At 35.0% G+C, this 23,393-nt stretch overlaps 5 protein-coding genes and 1 pseudogene across 7 annotated transcripts; 4 read left to right on the top strand and 2 right to left on the bottom strand.

The window, feature by feature from the left end:
• Positions 1 to 107: 107 nt before the first annotated feature.
• Positions 108 to 942, top strand: LOC149493034 (PR5-like receptor kinase pseudogene; annotated as a pseudogene).
• A 6,075-nt stretch (positions 943 to 7,017) lies between these two features.
• On the bottom strand, positions 7,018 to 7,716 carry LOC149493033 (uncharacterized). Its single transcript, XM_089726842.1, has one exon. It carries the CDS (start codon positions 7,714 to 7,716, stop codon positions 7,018 to 7,020), a length of 699 nt encoding a protein of 232 aa, XP_089582968.1.
• A 2,544-nt stretch (positions 7,717 to 10,260) lies between these two features.
• LOC149493032 (uncharacterized) lies at positions 10,261 to 10,974 on the bottom strand. Its single transcript, XM_089726841.1, has one exon. It carries the CDS (start codon positions 10,972 to 10,974, stop codon positions 10,261 to 10,263), a length of 714 nt encoding a protein of 237 aa, XP_089582967.1.
• A 2,205-nt stretch (positions 10,975 to 13,179) lies between these two features.
• On the top strand, positions 13,180 to 16,720 carry LOC105642089 (LEAF RUST 10 DISEASE-RESISTANCE LOCUS RECEPTOR-LIKE PROTEIN KINASE-like 1.1). The gene is made up of 4 exons (XM_089726943.1): positions 13,180 to 13,864; positions 15,258 to 15,267; positions 15,390 to 15,658; positions 15,761 to 16,720. Exons 1-4 carry the CDS (start codon positions 13,231 to 13,233, stop codon positions 16,576 to 16,578), a joined length of 1,731 nt encoding a protein of 576 aa, XP_089583069.1. The 5' UTR covers positions 13,180 to 13,230; the 3' UTR covers positions 16,579 to 16,720.
• An 807-nt stretch (positions 16,721 to 17,527) lies between these two features.
• Positions 17,528 to 20,177, top strand: LOC105642064 (LEAF RUST 10 DISEASE-RESISTANCE LOCUS RECEPTOR-LIKE PROTEIN KINASE-like 1.1). Of its 3 annotated transcripts, XM_012226756.4 has the most exons (4): positions 17,541 to 18,389; positions 18,670 to 18,693; positions 18,792 to 19,046; positions 19,128 to 20,177. In XM_012226756.4, the coding sequence occupies exons 1-4, from the start codon at positions 17,654 to 17,656 to the stop codon at positions 20,102 to 20,104; spliced, it is 1,992 nt and encodes a 663-aa protein (XP_012082146.1). In that variant the 5' UTR covers positions 17,541 to 17,653; the 3' UTR covers positions 20,105 to 20,177. The 3 variants fall into 3 exon arrangements, with proteins under 3 accessions (XP_089583067.1, XP_089583066.1, XP_012082146.1); XM_089726940.1 differs by having other exon boundaries at positions 17,531 to 18,389; positions 18,792 to 20,177; XM_089726941.1 differs by lacking the exon at positions 18,670 to 18,693 and having other exon boundaries at positions 17,528 to 18,389; positions 18,792 to 20,177.
• Positions 20,178 to 21,956: 1,779 nt separating this feature from the next.
• Positions 21,957 to 22,977, top strand: LOC105642063 (uncharacterized). Its single transcript, XM_012226755.4, has one exon. It carries the CDS (start codon positions 22,356 to 22,358, stop codon positions 22,824 to 22,826), a length of 471 nt encoding a protein of 156 aa, XP_012082145.1. The 5' UTR covers positions 21,957 to 22,355; the 3' UTR covers positions 22,827 to 22,977.
• Positions 22,978 to 23,393: the final 416 nt, after the last annotated feature.

The following is a 23,393-nucleotide window of genomic DNA, read 5'->3' as shown; positions in this document are numbered from 1 at the left end:
GAGTAACGGAGAAGAATTTATCAGTGAAGTTGCAAGCATCAGTAGAACTTCTCACGTCAACATTGTTACCCTTTTAGGATTTTGTTTCGAGGGTTCTAAAAGAGCACTTGTCTACGAGTTCATGTCTAATGGATCACTTGATAAGTACATAGAAAATCCTCCGAATGCTGCTGCTCGCCAATTAGGTTGGGAAACATTACAACAAATTGCAGTTGGTATTGCGCGAGGACTGGAGTACTTGCACCGAGGATGTAAGACAAGGATTTTACATTTCGACTTAAAACCTCATAACATTCTTCTGGATGTAGATTTGTGTCCTAAAATCTCAGATTTTGGTTTAGCTAAAATATGCCTTAGAAAAGAGAGTTTTGTATCAATGTTGGGTGCCAGAGGAACTGCAGGGTACATTGCACCTGAAGTATTTTGTAGAAATTTTGGAGGTGTTTCTCATAAGTCTGATGTTTACAGTTATGGAATGTTACTGTTTGAAATGGTCGGAGGAAGAAGGAATCCGTGTGTTCTAGCTGATAATAGTAGTGATATATATTTTCCTCATTGGATATTCAAGCGTCTCGAACTAGGCCAAGAACTTGGGCTTCATGGAATCGGTAATGAAGAAGACAACCAAATAGCAAGAAAAATGGTGTTGGTGAGCTTGTGGTGCCTACAATCTGATCCCTCAAAACGGCCTCCGATGAGCAGAGTAATAGAAATGTTGCAGGGTAACGCTGAGTCATTGTCAATTCCCCCAAAACCATACTTGTCCTCACCTTCAAGATCCCCTCCGAGATCGGGGGCAAGTTCATCAACAATTGTTAGTCTAAATTGCTCTTTGAAGGCTTGACAAGCACAAATATTCAAGTTTTGCCAATTGTTGTAATTATATTCTAAACTTCTTATCCAATTTTACTTTGAAATGAATTTGTAAAGGGAATTGGTTCAGGTCAGTTTTAACAAATACTCTAATAATTGCGGGACCCTTAACTATGCTTGGTTCAGGTCAACGTTAACCCAAGTCCTCTCTCCTGCTTTATATATAACTCAAAACGACAAAAATCCAACGCAACTCCTCTTACGGACACCAACCGGCGACCGCCACAGCCTGCTCCATTTCGCGGCGCTATTTTTTTCCTTCTTTTTTTCTTGATTACTTGATTACTGGCTTCGAAGAAACTTCTTTTGTTTATACTTTATACTATGACTGTCGATGTTTTGGCTGGGTATAGAGGGAGAGAGCTGGACTTCTGAGAGCGAGAGGACAGCCATACGTTAATCCCATCCTTAATTCCCTTACGCCGAGTTAACTCACTGCTTTCGCTGATTCGCTAAGCAACTGAAAGAAAAAGGAAGAAATGCTAGAATCGGTAAGAGGGGTTCGAAGTTGTTCCTTTCTCGCCTCGCTCATCTTAATTAATCCATAGATATTTAAATGGGCTACAGATTATACACGATATGTTTTTTTTATTAAAGATGGGTAGGGTTTTATGCCCTTTGACACTGTTAGCGGGACCACAGGAGGAGAGATTGCCTTCTTGTTTTTAAAAATTCTTATCAAGGTCAGTTCTTTTTTTCTCTTTTTTTGGATTGATTGCTTCTGTCTTAAATTTGTTATGGGTGTGTGATTTGGTTGATGTAATTGGATACTAGTCCGTGTAGTTTAACAGTGAATCTTATTGGTGATAGTTGGTATTTTAAAAGTATTTTTAATATAGTTTTATTAGGATTTTTGGTATTTTTTAATTATTTTAATTAGTTTTTATTCAGTTTTATTTATATTTTTGTATAAAGTTTCCTTAAATCATATTTCACTCGATCTTTATAGGAAACTTGCTTATTTCCTATCTAGGCACTGATAGAGTCCTAATTGGGAATATATAAAGTCTAAACAGTTTTCTATCCGTAAAAGATTTTTTACTCAATAAAGATTCACTTTCTTAAACGAATACGAAGATATTCTAGAAAGTCTATATAAATAGAAAGACTAGTTATAGTAAAAAAAAAAAAACCATTCATTGTATATTTCATCTCTTGTTCTCTTTTTTTAACATAGTTCTCTCCCTCTCAAAGACTTCAAGCACTCAAGATTTGTGTCAAGATTCAAGGACGTCGTCCACGTATCTGTTGCCTAGTTTTTATTTCTAAACTCTTAATCTTGTTTTACTTTTCATTATTCATATTAATTATGAAATTTTATTCAAGTATTATTGAGTTTTATTTAATTACTATGTCGAACTAAATCCTCATACTAGGGATTTGATATAGCTTAAATTATTTTTCAATTTATAATATTAGATTTGTTTTTTTTTTTGTTCAAAGTATAATTTATTATTGCACTTAATGCTTCCAGGCAGGGTTTCTCCCCTTGATTGATTTATTTCATTAATCACTATCGGGAGAAGGGTTTTTGATATGAATAGGGTAATAAATTACATGAGAATAATAACTTGATGCGGAAGCTGTATGATTTGACTCATGGGGGTTTTCATAAGTTAATAACCTTAGGTTATGAATTCACAAAACAAACCACAAAACTTAATGATTTAATTCATGTTTGATTGCGCTATTGGAAGATAGGTAATTAGACCAGGTTAGAATAGCTAACAATACATCGGGAGAGCTTGTTAGTGATTTTAGGGCTATTTCCCCTACTTGAACAATTAAAATTGATTAACAAACTAATAAAACAAATTGGATAGAGTTAAGTGAAATCAAAATCCATAGTAATTTTAAAATCCTTGATTTCCTTTCATTTGAATATTGTTGCTTGATTTATTTCTGTTTTATTTTAAGAATTTACTTTTCTTACGATAGATCTCTCTTATCGCCGTTTAAATAATAATAGGTTAACACAATTTTGGTACTTGATAAACAATCCCTGAAGAGACGATACTCTACTTACTTTATATTACTTGCTACGATTTCGTATACTTGCGAAAAATAACTGTCAAGTTTTAGGCGACGTTGCCTGGGATTGGCGTTACCAATATCAATACTAATTAACCTATTATAAATTTAGACTTTTTTTTAGGTTAATTGAAATATTTGTTTACATTATTTGTTGTTTTTTTTTTTCATTATTTTCTTGCAAAGTATTTTGAGATGTTTCATAAGCAAGTAGTCGAAAGTTTTATTCAACAACATTCAGAGCCATTTTATGCCGCTTGAGCAAGATTTAATGAATTGTTGAAGAGATTTCCTTATCATAATTTTACAAATAAATATCTCATTTACATATTCTACTGTGGATTAAATGAAGAAACTAGAAATTGGATAGATAATGGATTTTCGGCAACCAGTATTCACTGTACTTTACATGTTAAATGATATGATTGATTTTGAGTACCGTTGGCATTGGGATCCTTCACTGCAAGGTTGGAATCACCAATACTCTCCAAATTTTGAATATGAAGAAGAAGCAAAAGAATTTAGAGGATTTGATTGCTGCCCTTACTAAATCTCACATAGAATTTATGAATAAAACTCGCGAGAGTTTTAAGATCTAACAAGCAGCAATAAAGAATTTAGAGGTACAACCAGCGAAATTGATAACTATGGCAACTAATGGATATCAAGATGATGAGTGCAAGGTAAATTATGAGGAAACTTCATGGGAAATTGCACTTTTAGAAGAAGTAAAACCTACATGTGAAGAATGCAACTCCTTTGAAGATGGATTAAATCTCACTTTCTTATTTCCAGACATGATTATTAATGACCATGAAAAATGTGAGGTACAGCTATAAGGGGTATTGGGTGAGATTTTAAATGAACACAAGCAGCAAGCAATATTGGTGGATGAAGAAATAATTGAGACTATTGATTTAAGCCCATCAATGGTTTTTATACATACACCACTGGAAGATCCTTTCTTTCCATTGATACCATCTTTAATAAATTGTGTTCTCCATGATTTAGTACAATTTTTCCACAAGTTCATCATTCAAAGCGAGATGTTGTTAATAAGACGAGCATAAATTTCCTAAACTAGCCAATCTTGAAGGCATTTTCAATCAAGACCCATGTGTGATATTACATGACACATACTATCGGCGAAAGTAGTTATTTGATAAACTTCTCAAAAGTCGAGTCTAAAGACATTAAATAAAACGCTAATGGGAGGCAACCCATCATTTTCTTTCTTTTCCTTTGCAATTTTATTTTATTTTATTATTATTTATGTTTTTCATTTTGTTTTCTCATCTTTAAACCATTATTTCCTTTTATTTTGGTGTTTTATACTCATATTATAGGTCAAGAAAGGATTAAAGAGGCTTAAAAACTGATTAAAAGTGCCAAAGCCAAGCTCTAGCACAGGCAGGGCGTGCTACCCAGCACTTCCATGCTGTCTCCAAAGAAAAATATACCCATAGTCAGACTCTAGCACCCCCGACCATGCTACACAGCACCTCTTGGCCATGCTGCAGATTTTTTTTTTTTTTGAATTTTTTTTGTCCTTTTATGCCTTAGACCACGTGCCCACATCAATGTTTTATTTTTTATTTTTTTTTATTATTTTTTTTCTTCTCTCTTTTATTTTGACGTAAGTTCTTTTTTTTTTTTTTGTTGTTGTTTTATTTTTTTTTCTTTTTCTTTTTTTTTTCTTTTTTTTCTTCCTTCTCTTTTATTTGACGTAATCAATCTTTTTTTTTTCTTCTTTCTTCTTTTTTTTATTTTTTATTTTTAAATTTTTAAAATTACTTTTAATTGGAATTTTCCTTTCCATTTTTTTTATTATTTTTGTTTCAATGTTTTTTTTTCTAACAATTATGTCTATATTATTATTATTATTGTGTTATGTTATTCTTTTCCACTTTCAGAATTTAGCCATTGGAACCTTGCCCTATATTTCCTTGTCTTTTATTGTATTTTTCAATACAATGGTGATAAGGTGTTCTCGACTTTATTTTATTTTTTATACATTGTTTTGATAATATATGATAAGTTTGGGGCATTAGTCTTATTTTTGCACACATTGGGGACAATGTGCTAGATTAAGTTGGAGGAAGGAAAATTTTAGTTAAAATTTTATTTTTTTTATTTTGTTTGTTTGTTTTTATTAGCTTAATATAGTTGGAATAATTGTGAGCAAGCTTGAAAATTATCATAATTTAGTAACTTGTGATAAATTTAGTTGTTTTTCTAGTCTAGTATGTTTGAGCTTTAATTTTAATTTTTGACTTAACATGATTCTTTGATTTAACTATTTGTTTCTAAGATTATAAACACTAATTTTTGTGAATTTTATGATATAGAGATATGTTTTAATCAAAATTTATTATTCTTAGAACATATTAGAATTCCCTTTGAGACAAAATTTTTAAATGTTTACATTTAGAAAGAGATGATTTAGGCATTCTTTGTTGAACCCCTTATTTAGCCTAGGCCAACTAAGTTAAAATATGACTTTTGCAACCAATTTGAAGCCTATATCCAAATTTTATTGTTCACCCTTATTAAGTCTAGCCATTAAACCAATTTAAATTCCTACCCTAAGTGCAATAATGTATAATTGAAGGATTTGATTTTTATTAAAACATAGCAACAAAAAGGGAGAAATTTCATTAATACTAGCTAGTGGACCAATTAGAAAACTTAAAGAGAAACACCCAATAGAAGAAGCAATCAATCAAAGAATTCAAGTTTGGGGAATTGAAACAGGGAAAAAATTATCAAAGTATTATGAAGAGACCGTGCCAAAGTATCTCTAATTTTGAGCTAGCGAAGAACTTCAAGTTAATCTCCCTTTACAAATAAAAAAAAATTGTTTTGATGTAATAAAAATCTTGAGATTATGCTTTTTTTTTTTTTGTGCTTTTTGTCTACCCTTTTATCCTTTTTCTTTGTTTAGCTAAAAAGTAAATCCCTAATACCTCATTACAACCTAAATAAAGACCTTTTGATCTTTTCAATTGTATGCATTTCAATTGTGGAGAAGGGATGACTAATTTTGCGTATGGGAATGTTGAACTTATATTGTTAAACATCTTATTTAAAGGTTAAATAATTTTTGTGAAAATTCATATTCTATTTGTCATAGGTTGAATAATTATTGGTGTTGAAAATCTTATTAACTTATGTTTAAATTAAGGAATGTGTTTTATTGAGAATTGAATTTTTGCTAGAATATAAATTAGCATAGGAAACACTTGATTTAGACTCATGTTAATAATTTTTGATATTTTTTGAAATTGTGAATAATTATCCCAAATATATTAAGTTAACTTTGTTAGCTTGTATTTTTCTTTAGTTTTTAGTTTTGTTGTTTGAAGACAAGCAATGATTTAAGTTTGGGGAATTTTGATAGTTGGTATTTTTATAGTATTTTTAATATAGTTTTATTAGGTTTTTAGTATTTTTTAATTACTTTAATTAGTTTTTATTTAGTTTTATTTATGTTTTTGTGTAAAGCTTCCTTAAATCATATTTCACTTATCTTGAGGAATTTTGCAGGATTTTTATACAAAACTAGCTTATTTCTTATCTAGGCACTCGGAGAGTCCTAATTGGAAAGAAATACGATACGAAAAAGATAACTGCTGTGTATTTGCTGCTGTATACTACCACATATTGAAATAACTCTCTGCAAATCAAAACATAGTCTAGTGATGAGTATATATATGACCCGACAATAGATCGGTTTGAATCGCTTTCCCGATACTGAAATAATAATAATAATAATAATAATAATAATAATAATAATTGCCTTGCCTTTTCTCCCATGTGAAGCTAACCAACTTTGTCCTAACATGTAACTTAGCTTTGGGCCTTTTATTGGGCCCAATCTTTTATTAACAGGCTTGTATTTATTGAGGCCCGATTCTCTATTTTCTTTGCCTGTCGTTCGATCAGGAACCCTAACATTATTTTCCTTCGACAATCTGGTTCAGTGTTTTTTTTTTTTTTTTTTTTTGACGGTAAATAGGATCACATATTATAAATCATGAGAAATAAGAGTTGCAATACATTGTGGGATCGAGTCCCATAGACGGAAACAAGGATGTAAGCATGCCACATGAGCTAGAGCGTGTGCAGGCTTGTTGGCTTGCCTCCTGGCCCAAACCAATTCACAAGATGATAATTGAGAAATCGTTGTTTAATCTCTTCGAGTACTGGTGCCCAGTCTGAATAAGGTTCAAAACCAGTAGTTACAGCTTGAAACAGTCGCAGGCAATCTGTTTCCACTAGAATCCTATCAATATTTCTCATGAGTAGCCAATACAATACTTCCCTAAGACCGATGGCCTCTGCAATGTGAGGTTGCAGCACTCCTGCAAAATGACCCGTACAAGCTACCAAGAATTGCCCAGCTTCATCTCGGATAAGGCCAGCATAAGATGAGCGACCTTCAGTGGCATGGATTGCTGCATCAAAGTTACATTTCACAGTCCCAGTCGGAGGAGGGACCCATGTCGGGCCTGAGGCTAATGGTACAGAGGAATTGCTTCGATTAAGCTGCGCATTCTTCCATTCTCTAAGAAAGCTAGTGGCTGCCATGACAATGTTGTAGGGATCTACATTAATTTGTTGCCAAACTCGTCGATTTCTGTCAAACCAGATGAAATAGCACAATACACTGAAGAACGAGCACTGCTCAGTACTGCACCGATCGATTAACCCTAACAACATATCACGAAAATCAGTGGTTGATCGATCCAATGGAATCCCTGTTAAAGTCCAACACAGTCGAGCTTTCTCACAGAGAAATAGCATGTGCATTGTTGTCTCGATTTCACCGCAGAAAGGGCAATGGTCATCCTCTATAATCCGCCTGCCAAAGAGTGTAGCTTTCGTTGGTAGGATATTACGACACGCCCGCCACAGCCAGTGTTTAACCTTCGGTGGGGAAGCTAATTGCCATAATTTAGCCCAGATTGGCGAAGTTATGTTTGTTTCAGGCTCCACAAAGTTAGGTAGGACAAGTTTGTAGCCTGATTTAACGAGGTACTGCCCTGAACTTGAGAAATTCCATATTAGTTTATCTGCCTGGGTAGCCCGAGTAAAGGGGATAGATAGAACCTGTTACACCTCCTCTGGAAGGAACAGTCCAGCAATTAAATCCACATTCCAACCATTAGACATCCTTAGATTTCCAACTGACATATTCTCAGAACCAGGAACAATAGGGCTATGTGAGTAAAAATCATTATCATTTGGTAGCCACGGGTCATGCCAAATGCTAACGCTTGAACCGTTACCAATTCTCCATCTATACCCTCTTTTTAGAAGTGACTTAGCCGAGACCATGCTCCTCCATATGAGACTGGGATTATGCCCTAAAGGCGCATCCAAAACATTCCCCCCTGGAAAATATTTTGCCCTGAGAACGGAACATAGAAGAGTATTTGGCTCGGTGATAAGTCGCCAAAGCTGTTTACCAACTAGGGCAATGTTAAAAGAATATAGATGTCTGAAACCAAGGCCGCCCATAATCTTTCCAACACACATTCGATCCCAACATAACCACGGAATTCCTTTACCATTCGAGCCCTGTGTACCCCACCAATAGGAATTCATAATTCTTTGCAATTCTTCACAAAGGGAAGTAGGAAGAAGGAAAGTACTCATGCAGTAAGATGGAATTGCTTGAGCTATAGTTTTAACCATTACTTCCTTTCCCGCCTTAGAAAGGAGTTTGTGGCTCCAGCGAGAAATGGTCTTTCTCAGTCTATCTCGTAGAAAGGAAAAGACTGCCTTCTTATTACGACCAACAAGGGAAGGAAGACCTAGGTATCTGCCATGGTTTAAGGGTTGAGAGACTTGCAAGATATTGATGATCTGCTCTTTAACTGAGACATCCACATTAGAGCTGAAAAAAACCCCTGATTTCTGCAAATTCACACCCTGTCCTGATGCTGCTTCGTACTGTCTTAGGATATGTACAATTGTTGTAGCCTCATCTGTCTGAGCTTTGAAGAAAAACAAACTGTCGTCAGCAAACAAGAGGTGGGACAATCTCGGAGCAGCTCTACAAATTCGACCCCCATGAATTGACCCCGCAGCCTCTGCATACATAAATAATGATGAAAGCCCCTCAGAACATAGCAGAAACAAGTACGGGGATAGTGGGCACCCTTGTCTCAATCCACGAGATGGAGTAATAGGACCAACAGTTTTACCATTAACAAGCACATGATACCTAACCGTTGTAACACACATCATAATCAGCTGAACAAACTCTGCACAGAACCCAAGTCTTGTCATTATAGCTTCTAGATAAGACCAGTCAACACGGTCATATGCCTTACTAATGTCGATCTTTAGAGCTGCTGTTTGTTCTTGACTCCTCCCACGACTTTTCATAGAATGTATTGTTTCAAAGGCAAGAATTACATTGTCCGTAATTAGCCTCCCAGGTACGAAAGCTGACTGGGATGGGGAGACAATTTTCCCCAAGACTTGCTTCATCCGATTAGCTAAGGCCTTAGCCACTATCTTATATAAGACATTACATAAGGAAATTGGCCGCAGATCTGTCGCGAATTCAGGTTTATCAATTTTTGGGATTAGGACAATGTTGGTCTCATTCAATAAGTCAGGAAAAGAGCCTTGCGCAATCCACCACTTACAACTAGCAGTAACATCCGAACCCACAACTGGCCAAAATTTTTGAAAGAAACACGGATTAAACCCATCAGGGCCAGGACTTTTATCCGGATGCATTTGAAATAACGCCAATCGAAACTCCTCATCAAGAAAAGGGGCCATAAGACTATCATTATCAGATTCAAAAACGCTAGAATGAACATGCTCAATAATGGAACTAGACTGAACAGGTGTAGCCGTAAAAAGTTTAGCAAAATATGCTAGAAACACAGTATGCATATCCCTTGGTTCTTCCTTCCAGTCACCATTCGAGTCACGAATACCTGTAAGATAGTTTAATTTTTTCCGTGAAGAAGCGGAGGAGTGGAAATACCTGGTATTTTTGTCCCCATGAGCAAGCCAGAATATTTTGGATCTCTGTTTCCAGTACTGCTCTTCTTTAAGAAGCAAATCACCAAGCTGCTTTTGTAGGAGAAAATATCCTTCTGAACTGTCAGTGCGCTGGTGGACTCGAAAGCCATGAAGTTGGGTTTTTAGCAATTTGATTTCTTTAAGGAACTTGCTACGAAAGTCACGTCCCCAAATTTGCAACCCGTTTCTGCATGCATGCAGTTTACTCATTATATCACCGTGGCCTCCTTGGGCCCAATTATGAATAACGGTCTCATCAAGGTTAGGCTCTCCAATCCATGCATTTTCAAACCTGAAGCTAACTTGTCATTTAGTCCTTCGTTCATTGCCCAAGAAAAGTAATAGTGGAGAATGGTCCGATGTACCACTAATTAAGTTGTGAACCGAAGCATTTGGAAAAAACCAAGACCATGTATTTGAAGCCACCATTCGGTCCAACCTTTCCTCAATTCTGTTACGCCCCCTGCCACACCGCCAGGTAAACGGATACCCTACCATACCAAGATCGGAAACCCGACACGCCTCCAGCGCTTCCCGAAACCCCTCAAGATTACGTAACTCATAAGGATTACCCCCTATCTTCTCATCATCAGCAAGCAGATTATTAAAGTCGCCCATTAGAAGCCAAGGGAGCACAGTGTGCTGACTAGCTAGAGTTTTAAGAAGAGTCCATGTGTCTGCCTTCTTGTGATGTTCAGGGAACCCATATACACACGTCATCCGCCATGTATGCATTCCATAGGTTATTTGCATATCAATATGATTTGAAGAGTAGGAATATAAATCAACATTCAAATTATTATTCCAAAAAACTGCTAAACCACCACTTCGACCAAGACAATCAACAGAAAAAGAGGAGGAAAAACCACACTGCAAGCTTAGCCTTTTAACATATGATGAAGCTACTTTCGTCTCCATAAGAAAGCAAAACATGGGCTTATTAGCACGAATAAGATCCTTTAGAGCGCTCGCTGACCGAGGGTTGCCCATCCCTCGGCAGTTCCAGCATAGAAACGTCATGACTCTCGGTTGCCCTGAGTACCAAGGCTCACATCTGTACCTGAGGTACTAGACAAAGAAACTTCATTGCTTTTTTTTTTTTTTTTTTTTTGAGAGGAATCGCTGCTGCTTACTTGCTCATCAATCTGAATGGCTGAACAGGAGATGACTGAAAGGTTTGCAAGACCATGTGCGGTAGAAGAGAGATGACTGGTTTATATACTGCGCTCATGCAATTGCAAGAATCTCACCATGCATAGCGCAAGAATATTTTAAACAATATATTTATTTGAATTGAGTCAAACAGGGACAAACACAGTGCTCATGGGACAGACACAGTGCGCAAGACAGATGGACACATGGCTCGAGGTCACTCATTGTTGCTCTCCATCATTCCTGTTTCCTTTTTCTTTTTCTGTTTCTTTGTCTTTTTCTTTTTCTTTTTCTTTTTCTTTTTTTTTTTTTTTTAACGGACACAAAGGAAATTCTCAGTTTGGGCCCACAGCAGGGCCCGGTCGTTTCAGCAAAGCCCTCTCCGGCGTCAAACTCGCTTCCGTATCATCTACCCCAACCGTGGCGTCACCTTCCGGGTTGAGCTTCACCTTCCCATGTCTTCTTTTCCTTGAACTGTTAGATCGCATGGAGCAAAGCAGCATGTTGCTAAACATTGTCTTCAACAGATCTCACAAACACAGCCACAGAGAAAGAGCCATTCCTGGTTCAGTGTTTGATTTTTGGATCTTAGATAACTTGGTTCTCCTTTGAATACATTTACTCTTTATTCCAAATAGAAAGAATAAATATAATAAGATTTACAATATAATATGTCAACTAAAAAGAAATTAAATAAGAAGTACGAACAAATTAAGGTATGTTAATTAGAAAGTAGTTTATATTAATTAAATAAACAATGAATTTTTCATGTTCTTATTTTTTTTTTTCTGAAGGAATATTCCTACATTTATTTATTAACGATATTATGCATTATTGCCATTAGAAATGTCAAAAAAAAGTTTTAAAAATTTGAAGGAGTCAAATAGTGGTTTATAAGATCAACCAGAGAGCATTATAGATGATTTTGCCACGATGAATGTCATGTTGGAAAAAGATAACTTCTTTTAATTTTTTTGATCATTTGCACATTCTTTTAGTTTGACACGTTGATTTATGTGCATAATTTAATTAATTAATTAATACTTTTATTAATAATTAATTAATAATTTTGAAACTCATTTATTGTTCTTCCATCAACAACACATGAATCTTTGCCAGGTACAACAATAAAACGCCTTGAACAATCAAAAATTGGTCCTCATTTTGTTCTTTTCCAACTGAAATCCAAACTCAATCGCTGCCCATTCTTGATGGAATCGCTCCTGTTATTGGCCAGCAATCCCTTTTGGATCCAATACCACCGCCATTGTCAAAGAAGCAAGTGGGTTTTTTGCTAAAAAGTCATAAAAAAACCAATAAACTAAGAGACATTAGATGAAACTACCTTAAGTTCTTCAGATCTGAGCCTCGAATAACATCAACCCTCTTTTCTCTCTCCCCTTTCGTTTCTTTAAATTTTTTATTCAAAATTAAACTGAAAAAAGAAAAACAAAGAGACAAAACGGATCTTAAGAAGTAGAGTTACTCAGGAGAAACAAAAAAAAAAAAAAAAAAAGAGGACGCCAAACCCAACTGTTAAAGAAACAAAGAGATACGAGAGAGAGAGCAAGAGGAGATTGTCTTTTGTGAAATATCCAAATCTAATATGAATGTGGAGAGAAAATAGGATGAGAGGGAAAAAATTAATTTTCAATAATATATTAATTAATTTAGCAATAAAAGATATTTTTACTGATTTAAAATGTCATTTCAAAATATTTTTATAAATCCCTTTTTTTAAAGTATGAAAAGTCACAAGATTTTTTTTCGGACGCAAACTGAGGAGCAATTTATATGTTCGGCCCAAGGAAATTGTGCAGGAAGCTACATATAGTCTTTCTGATTCTTCTGGTCAAAGAGAAAAACACAAACAATGAAAAGAAAGGCATAAATTTTATTTTGGTTGAACCAATCAAAAACATTTTAACGTTAAAATTTCTTCTTTATAGTCCACTCTTTTCTTTTTCCTGCAAGTCTTCGTTGCCAAATTTCCAAGTCAACTGACGTGTTTAGCAGATAAAGATTTTGATATATATTGTTAAAAAGATGAAACAACAACGGAAAGGAGAATTACAGACCTTATTGCTGGTAGCTCTGTTTCTTATTTGTAATTGGGTTCTGGAGATGGCCGCTCTTTCTTTTATCGTTCTCTTATTCACAATTTTTCATCCTGTTTTTTCTTTCCTTGACGAAGATTGCCCTCCAATTTCCTGCGGAAGCCTGGCAAAACATTTCCCTTTCACCAACTCAACAATTCCTGGTTCTTGCAGTCCATTTATTGTTGTTGATGACTGCGGTACAGAAACTCTGAAGATTCGATTTTGGAGGGATTCAGAAAAATGGTATGAAATCCAAAACGTCTCCCAGGCTGATTTCATAACTAATATTTCTGTCATTGACAAAGGGCTAAGGTGGAATTTGAATTCCAGTAACTGTGAATCCTTTGATTGGAGTCTTCCCGAGTCTCCTTCAGCTCATTTTCAAATGATTTCAAATCTAGCAACCTTATACAAATGCAAGCACCCTGTACCTTCTCTAAATTCTGATTTTTATCATAAAAATTGCTCCGACTACAGTATCTTCTACCCTAAAAATGTTACTGCAAGTTTATTTCCAAGTCCTCCTGATTGTTCAATTCGGCGGCTTCCAATGAACACCGAAAATACTGATGATCACAATATATTCACAATGTTCACTGCTAACTTCTCTCTTCAAGTAACCGACCTCGAAGACCTCGAATACCTCGAATGTAAATCGTGTCAATTAGACGGAGGCAAGTGTTTACGCAAGGATAATCCAGAATTCCCACACTGTCTTAGAAAAAAGCACAATGGTAAAAGCAGACATATTCCTTTATGATGGTTGCGGGTATAAAGCGGAAACAACCTCATTAAAACCATATGAGGCAAACTAAAAACATTATTGAACAAATCAATAAACTGACCTCTTGAAGTGCAGAATCGCTCACCGGTCTTCTTTTCAGAGATCTTGGAGTCACCCACGATCTTCTGCAGTAATCCCTAACTATCTCTCTGAGTGGCAGAGAATAGAATAACGTGCGTATTGTTTTTATTCTTAGGGTTTTCCAATCTTATATTAAAAAACCTCTCTTCGATAGGAATATATTTTTTTAATATAAAATAAATTAAATAAAAAATTATTTAATTAAAATAATTATCAATTATTTTAAAACTAAATAATTTATCTATTATTTAATACACCCTTAACTTTCCAAATAATTAGGGCACTACAGGGACCGCAGGAATAAAATAAATCAGGCTACTAATTATAATAAGAACCTATGTAGACCAACATATTCTTATTATAATTAATCATGAATTATTCCACTAAAAACTCATGACTGAACTCCTTATTTATTTTACAATTCCACAACATAATAAAATAATGTTCCCCACGTTAAGATTACAGATGCTGTCATTTAAATAACTTACTGACAATTTATTTAAATCACAATATAACTTTAAGATTGTCGCTCAACTTATTTCATGTGTCGGATTCAAAATCCACCTGCAGGGTTTACACAATGAAACCTTATAAGCTTACTTAAAGTGCATCATCAATCTCTAAACCGAGACATGGATTCTATCATTAATTAATATTTCACAAACACAAAAAATCTTTGCCCAATTCACCGAGAATATTATTCCAATAATGAAACTCACCCTTTAATGAATCAAAGCACAAGACAAACAATGTTTGCTCATATTAAAATAAATCAAGATTAAGAACAATAAACATTATTTCTAATGTCCTAGAGAATATGTTTAACAGTCAGTACTAAACATCCATTCTCTACTTGGTCCAATTAAATACATACAAAATGTACTAATCATAATTATTGTTCATATGCTAATAACATTTATTTAATGCAAATTTCCAATGAAATACAAAGAAATAATTGTCAATAGAAAATCATTCATAACTATACTATTACATATGCATGGTTAATAGTATATCTCTATCACTTTACACACAAAAAGCAATAAATCATTCCCTGCAATTATATCGTATACCCTGTAGTTGATGAGTTTACTTATTTCTATTTGTATTCAATAAAGAAGATCTGTTTGATTTAGTTTTCTAAAACTAATGCAATATTTTTAATTTTTGTTTCAGCGTTGGGAATCAAGCTAGGAGTAGGTATTGTACTTCCTTGATCACATCTCAATTTCTCTTTTCTTCTAGATACATGTTTATTTCTCAACATTCACTATATATATAATTTTATATGTTACTTCCATGGATGTATGTTTAAATGACAGTAAAAACTACTTTATTTTAGGTATTGGATCTACCCTTTTGATATTGTCGGCGCTTGTATTGTTATTCTGGTATCGGTATAATAGAAAAGATACTGCCTCAAACTTACTCCCAAACAATTCATCACATCTCTTCTCAAAATCTGACCTGGAAAGTAGCAATCTCTACTTTAGTGTCTCCATCTTCACCTACATTGAACTTGAAGAAGCTACCAACAAGTTTGCACCAGAAAATGTACTAGGAGATGGAGGCTTTGGAACTGTATACTATGGTAAGAAACAAATATCTTGACTTCATTTAACCAAAAAATTGCATAGCTATTTATTGAATCAACTAGTAGTAATTTAATTCTTTGATCAATCTCCACCTGCAGGCAAACTTGTGGATGGGCGTGAAGTTGCAGTGAAACGCCTATATGAGCGTAACTATAAAAAAGTTCAGCAATTTTTGAATGAAATAGAAATCTTGACACGGTTGCGCCATCAAAATCTTGTATCCCTTTACGGGTGCACTTCCCGCCGCAGCCGTGAACTCCTCCTTGTCTATGAGTACATTTCTAATGGCACAGTTGCTGATCATCTTCATGGTGATCAAGCCAACTCTAGTCCTCTCACCTGGCCTATCAGGATGAGAATTGCCATTGAAACAGCAAGTGCACTGGTTTACCTTCATGCTTCTGATGTCATTCATCGAGATGTTAAGACCAACAACATTCTTCTTGACAACAATTTCTGTGTCAAAGTTGCTGATTTTGGGATTTCAAGATTGTTCCCTAACGATGTTACTCATATCTCGACTGCCCCTCAAGGGACTCCTGGCTATGTCGACCCTGAATACTACCATTGCTACCAGTTAACTGACAAGAGTGATGTCTATAGTTTCGGTGTTGTCCTTGTTGAACTTATATCATCAATGCCTGCTGTCGACATAACTAGGCATAGCCAAGAGATTAATTTAGCAAACTTAGCATTAAACAGAATTCAAAGATGTGCATTTGATGAGTTGATGGACCCCAACCTCGGGTATCAGTCAGACGAGGAAGTCAAGAGAATGACAACTTCTGTTGCAGAATTGGCTTTTTTGTGCTTACAACAAGATAAGGAAATGAGACCTCCTATGGATGAGGTATTGGAGGAACTAAAGAGAATTGAAAGTCGAGAGGAGACAAAGGAGGAGTGTGATGATAACTAAGTATTGAAAAAGCATAGCTATAATAAGTATAGCCAGGTTGTTATTTCAATCTGTTCTCATCTGGCTTGTCCATCTTTTCCTTCTCCATAGAAACATAGATTTATACTTCACAATATTGGTAGCTTTGAAGTTTTATGGTGAATGTAAATACTAATGTTCAGATTTTGAAAATATTAATTTCACATTATCTCTTTCCTTGTCTTATTTTTCTATAACAGACGGAATCTTGCTCAACATTAAAACTAAAATAAGGAACTTAAAACTTACATCAAATTGTATACAATTTAAAACCTGGAATCATAAGACAGAAGCAAAAGAACAAGAAAGAAGTCTGTCAACTTATGGAACAATCAAGACCTTGAACTTACTTATTTTCCTTGGAAAATGGGAGTAAAATTCAAAATAACAGTCTCCTGTTGTACTTTTGATCATGTTATGGCAATGCCTATTGCATTTCCTCTTCAATTCTTCACATGCAATTCCATTTTTACCCTATAAGTGGACATCCCAATCTTTAGCAAAGCTTATGGACCACACGCACACTAAAGTTGTGTTCCCACGGCGGCAGCACTTTGTTTCTTTAGTGTTATTGCCTGGAAAATGTATGTGATCCGCAAAAGAAGCAGTAATCAATAGATTTTGAAGCATAAGGCAGTCAAGTCTTTCAAGTCTTTCTACTGCTTGTAAACAGTAAAAAAGCATCTGTAAATTATATTCACGGTCAATTATTGGAAAAAAAAAAATGTGACTTTTAGTACCTAAGGAGATAAGCCAACAAGAAAGGCATAAATTCTCAATAAAAAAGTTTCAGGTTTAAATCTTGCCTTAAAATTCTAATAAGAAAGTTTGAGGCTTTAATCTTACTAAATGGGGTGGGAAGAAATTTGTAGGAAATGGGAGAGCTCTGTAACTTTGCCAAAAATAGCCAAAGCTGCTGCTTTTTCACTCCATATTGACGAAGTCTTCTTTTATGTCAAAATTTCAAGGTCAAGACGTGTTCTGCGGATAAAGTGCTCCATACTCCATATAATTAATCTTACCTCCAGTAATCAGAAGTCACTGAGACCTATTGGGAATGGATGTTACTGTTATCTCTTTCCTTTCTTTCTTCTCTCTCTTTCACTCTGTTGTTTCTTATTCCCCAGAACAAATACAAGACTTCTACAAATTCTGCCCTCCAATTGACTGTGGAAAGCTTGGCCAACTCAGGCTTCCCTTCACCAATAAAACACTCCTTGAAGGCTGCGGTCCCTTTGTACTGGATGGTTGCAGCGAAAAAGTTCAAAAGATCAAACTAGAGAGGGGAAAAGGAAAATGGTATGAAGTTGAAAGTATCTCACAGTCTAATACCATTTCTATAACCGACACAGAGTTACAACGGCAGATTGATAACAGACAGTGTCAGTCCTTCAACAATTTGAGTGTTCCTATTTTAACATATGCCCCTTTTCGAATTAGGCCTAATCTAACCCTCTTCAAATGCAACCATCCTGCCAATTTTACTCATTTTGATTTTAGTTATACAGAGTGCAAGAACTTCACCATCTACTATAATTACATGAACAGAAGTGCTCTGCCAAGTCCTCCACCTAATTGTTCAATTCTTCAGCTACCCTTCAATGTAAATCAAAATTATGATGACATTTTTCATCTGTTGACTGCCAATTTCTCTCTAGAAGTGTTCTTTTGGCTAGAATGTTACTGGTGTCAACTATACGGAGGTAAATGCCTAGGCAACAGCAAAAAAAAGTTCCAATGCCTTGATGCAAAAGGAAATTTAATAAGGAAAACCAAGCGAAGAAAACACAGAGGTATGTTCCGGTAACTCCTTGTGCACTTATGTCTAGAGTATGACATGTAAGAATTACTTGTACTCTTTTCTAGTTGTTATGCCATATCAAAATCCTTTCCTATATACATCTGATGTACTTTTAAGTCTATTTAGCTTGCCTATTTGTGTTAGTGAGACTAGAATTTGACTTGGTTTCAAAAATGTTGTTGTTTTTTTGGTGCCTTACTTTGTTAAAATCTAGGAATATGTTAATTCACTATTCGAACTAAAACTATAGTTAATTTTCACTTGTTATGCAGGGTTAGTATGGAAGCTAATACTAGGTAAATTCTTCCTTGACATTTTATTTCTCCCATATAGCATATGTTAATTTCTTGTGCAAACATTAGACAAAATCATTCTATCCTCTTTCTCTGTATAGTTGTCGGAGGCCTTGCTGCTGTGGCAGTTATGCTGTCCATAATTTTCATTCAGCGCCATCGCCGTAGAAAGCACATTTCCTCTATCATCCTTTCAACAATTTCTTCTTCCAATCCCTCCTCAAGCTCAGGTCTGGAAGCAGACAGTGTCTACTTTGAGGTCCCTATTTTCTCCTTTGTTGAGCTTGAAGAAGCTACTGGTAACTTTCACCCTGAAAAGGAGCTAGGAAATGGAGGTTTTGGAGCGGTATACTATGGTACGCAGGCACATTCTATAATTCTTGAATCCCAAAACATATTTTTTTTAATGTGTTTTTTTTTTTATGATTTTCAACCAGGTATACTACGAGATGGGGGGGAAGTTGCAGTGAAGCGACTGTATGAGCATGACTATAGAAGGGTTCAGCAGTTCATGAATGAAATAGAAATCCTGACACGCCTACGCCACAAAAATCTTGTGTCCCTTTATGGGTGCACTTCACGCCGCAGCCGTGAGCTTCTCCTTGTCTACGAATACATTCCCAAAGGTACAATTGCTGATCATCTCCATGGCAATCAAGCCAACTCTAGCCCACTAACTTGGGCCATTCGCTTGAGGATTGCTACAGAAACAGCTAGTGCTCTAGCTTACCTCCATGCTTCTGATATCATTCATCGCGATGTGAAAACTAATAACATTCTCCTCGACAGCAATTACATTGTCAAAGTTGCAGATTTCGGGCTTTCGAGGTTGTTCCCTAGTGATGCCACTCACATTTCAACCGCTCCACAAGGGACTCCTGGCTACCTTGACCCAGAATATTACCAATGTTATCAGCTAACTAACAAGAGTGATGTCTATAGCTTTGGTGTGGTTCTAATTGAACTTGTATCATCGATGCCTGCTGTTGATATGAGTAGGCATCGGCATGAGATTAATTTGGCCAATTTAGCGATGAACAAGATTCGAAAACGCGAGTTTGATGAGCTGATCGACCCACGTCTTGGACATCATTTAGATAAGGAAGTTAACAGAATGATAACTTCAGTTGCAGAGTTGGCTTTTCAATGCTTGCAACAGGATAAGGAAATGAGACCTTCTATGGAGGAAGTATTACAACAACTACAGACAATTGAAACTGGGGGATACGAGTTGGAGAATCCAACAGAGGGACTTCATGATAACAAAGTTTTAAAGAGCATGAAGCTGCAACCTCCACAACCAGATTGTGATGAGATTGCATTGCTAAAGAATATCAGGCCACCACCCTCACCTAATTCAGTTAATCATAAATGGGTTAGTAGCGGCTGTTCTTCATCTAACTTCAGTTGTTAAAGTGTCTTTTTTTTAGTATCCTGATTTTCAAGATAATTGATGTGAATATATATAATATTTCATTAGGTCCTCATTTGCTTGTTTCTCTTCTGTTCATAGATATATACAAAACTTATAGCAAAACTAAGAGGGTAAAATTGCAGGCAAAATATTTCTCGAGCCCTTGAACGGATCTATTTCTATGGAAAAATAGAACAAATTTTTGGTTCAATCGCCTGGGAATTAAAAAGAACTACTTTTCACCTAATTGAAATGTCACACATAGCTTCTGTCTAACCAAAAACATTTACTCAGCATTATCATAGTTCTTTTCTTTTTTACATTTTTTCTTTTAAGAAAATTCAGATCAGAGCATGGTTTTCAGTTAACACTTTAAACAAATAGAGAGAGAGAAATAAATCTGTCAACGAAAGGAATATCCCATTCTATTTCTGGATACAGAGAAAGTATTCACATTTGCCTCATTATTCTATTACTTTGTTATGTGAGGTTTAAATACTATGTATTGCACCAAAATTTATTCAGAAACATGAACATAGGAAGATTTACCTATTTATTTAGTATTAGAACAGAGTGCACCGAATGCCTTCAATCAAAACCCAAATATGCAAATGGTTATTTAATTAGTCATGTGTACGTTGCGTGAAAATTTGCAATTTTATTATATTATTTTCTCAAAATTTAACTAATATTGTATGAATTTACTATTTGTGTTCTTATTATTACTGCTGCCGTCCCATAATACTTGTTATATTTGAAAAAATAGTTTGCTCTAAAATACTTGTAGTTCCAATGAGTTATAACTCTTTTTTTCCATGTTTACCATCAATAATAATTACTTCAATTTAATATTTTTTTTAGAGAATTAATATTAAATCAAGGGTAATATAGTCAATTTAGTCATAATTTATTATAATTTAGGCAAATTTAATGGTTTTCTCAAGAACATGAAATTATAAATATAACAAGTATTATACAATAAAGATAGTAATAAAAAAGTCTTTCATTTTCAATAATTAGTAACCTCATATAAATTGTAGGTTTCAATTTTTTTTCTGATGGACACTTTTTGTGACATAATATATAATGAGATAATTTATCAATCTTAACTTTGTACAATTAAATAAAATACACATTTATAATGACAAATGAAAAAGGATTTTCGAAATTTTTATTAATAATATTATTATTAAATAATATCATTAATTATTAGAAAAATTTAAAAAGTTTTATCATTGATTTCAACTATGATATAATTTATGGGACCAGAGTTAGTATCATGTGTTTTATGTAATTATTTGTATTAGTCCATTTTCCATGTTTAAGTTTAACCTAATATTAATGGCTCTTTTTTCCTTGTTAACTAGATAAGTTAGCGAATCAAACCAGCTCTAAAGGTTTGATTTGTATTTCTTATGATTTGATTTGGTTTCAAAATTTTCAAATGGCCACTTTAAGTTTGATTTCGTTATTGTTTCAAATCGAACTAAATCATTCCATGTGCAACCCTACTTAATAGGGGAGAGCAAATAGTCAGTTTAATTCAAACCGAATAGAAAAAAGTGAAAAATATAAATCAAGCTTTTTAGCCTCGAATCAAATTGGATTGAATCAAATCAATCAATTCTGTGGATTTTAACCGATTTTTACCATATCAATTTGATTTAAATCTAACTAATTAACTTCTGTAAACCGGACTGAATCAACAATAACTTTGGTTCATATCGATTAACCCTATAATACAGGACTTCTCTTAAACAAACTGATCAAAATGGATCAATTTTCGGTTAGATTCGATAGGTGGTTTTGCACGTCTTAATCCCAAAACCATGAGTTTCTTTTTTTTGATTATTTTTCCCTCTCATTATTTCTCCCACTACTTAAAGCCAAGGCCAAAACAGACTTTTCATTCATTCTCGTGAAGACGGAGATGAGAGAGAGTGTGCTTCTTTTTCACAGGCCATGGATTTGGAATTTACTTTGGGAAACGTATTAGTCTCTGCCTCTGCGTCATTTTCCAAAATTCCATTCAAAGCACGCACTTTAATATTCCAAAAAGAAAAGAAGAGAAAGAGAGATTTCCAAAATAGATCCCAATCTCCCTCTTTCAAGCAACACATTCACTGTATTTATGTCTTTTTATCATTTTTAAATTCAAATTTCTCCTTTCCTCAATTCATGTATGTATATATACATATTTCATGTCGAGTAATCTGAGGAGAACTTGAGAGAAAGAGAGGAACCTTAAAATATGGCGACACTGCAGAAATTCAAGCTGCTCGCTACGCAATGCGGCGTGGCGGAGAGTCCAACACGAAGTCCCAGAACAAGTCCTATCGTCCACCTCCGCAGCCGCAAGAAAACCACTCTCCGCATGCTTCTCACCCGAAGCTCCGGCTCTGGCCGACGGTCACCTCGCCGACATGAGCCATCGCCGATTCCTCACCAGCAACGTCTCCTTCCACCGCTGCCGGAGAAAAAGAGAGACACCTTAAAGGACTTGTTTGTGTCGTCTCCGTCATTTGAAGAAGAAGAAGAAAACAAAGATAAGGTTAGAGAAATGATTGGAGGCAAGTGTGAAGTGTTTCGGATGAGAGTGAACGGTTTAGGAGCTGAACTGGCCGGTTCACCTCGACCGGGATGGATCGGTTTTAGACATAGGTATCTGATTAGAAGAGCTTGGCGACCTATGCTAGTTGGTATTCCAGAAGAAGAAGAGTAAAATTAACTTAACCGAATTATGAAGAAGAAGATTATTTCTTCTGTAGTAAATAATTTTTCCATTTTTCTTGAAATCGAATTTTGTAGTTTTTGGCCTTTTTATTTCCCAATATATAATATTTCTAAATAAATTAAGAACATTTGCTTTTCAATATTCTTAGCATCGATTCCTCGAGTTACTTTTCTTGGCAACCAAACAGTGTTAATAATTGTTTATTATTTTAGGCAAGAAATTGAAATTTGTTGGTGGATATAAACATCAAGAAAAGGCAACTCACAAAAATCAATGAAGGGAAAGAAGAATGGGGTAGTGATTAAAGCAATGCATGCTGCCATGGAAAAACCTTGAAATAGAGATAAATTGAACACTGTACATTCTGTGGAAAGATAAAGTGAGGAAGAGGAGCGGTGGGGCTTATATATATAGTAGGAGACCACTAGATGCCGTTTGATAAAAGTAGAAAGTGCCATTTGTAAATTGTAATCCGAAGAATAAAAGCAAAGGATGGAGCAACATCAAGCAACCAAAAGTTAGTTTCCAGATACTTGTGAGATGTATTCGCATTCT

The sequence above is a fragment of the Jatropha curcas genome, chromosome 10 (assembly GCF_041381405.1).
Source record: "Jatropha curcas cultivar XTBG-Jc1 chromosome 10, XTBG_Jcur_1.0, whole genome shotgun sequence".
NCBI classification, from domain to species: Eukaryota; Viridiplantae; Streptophyta; class Magnoliopsida; order Malpighiales; family Euphorbiaceae; genus Jatropha; species Jatropha curcas.
Note: the sequence above shows the minus strand (reverse complement) of the source record. Positions and strands in the feature narration are given on the sequence as shown.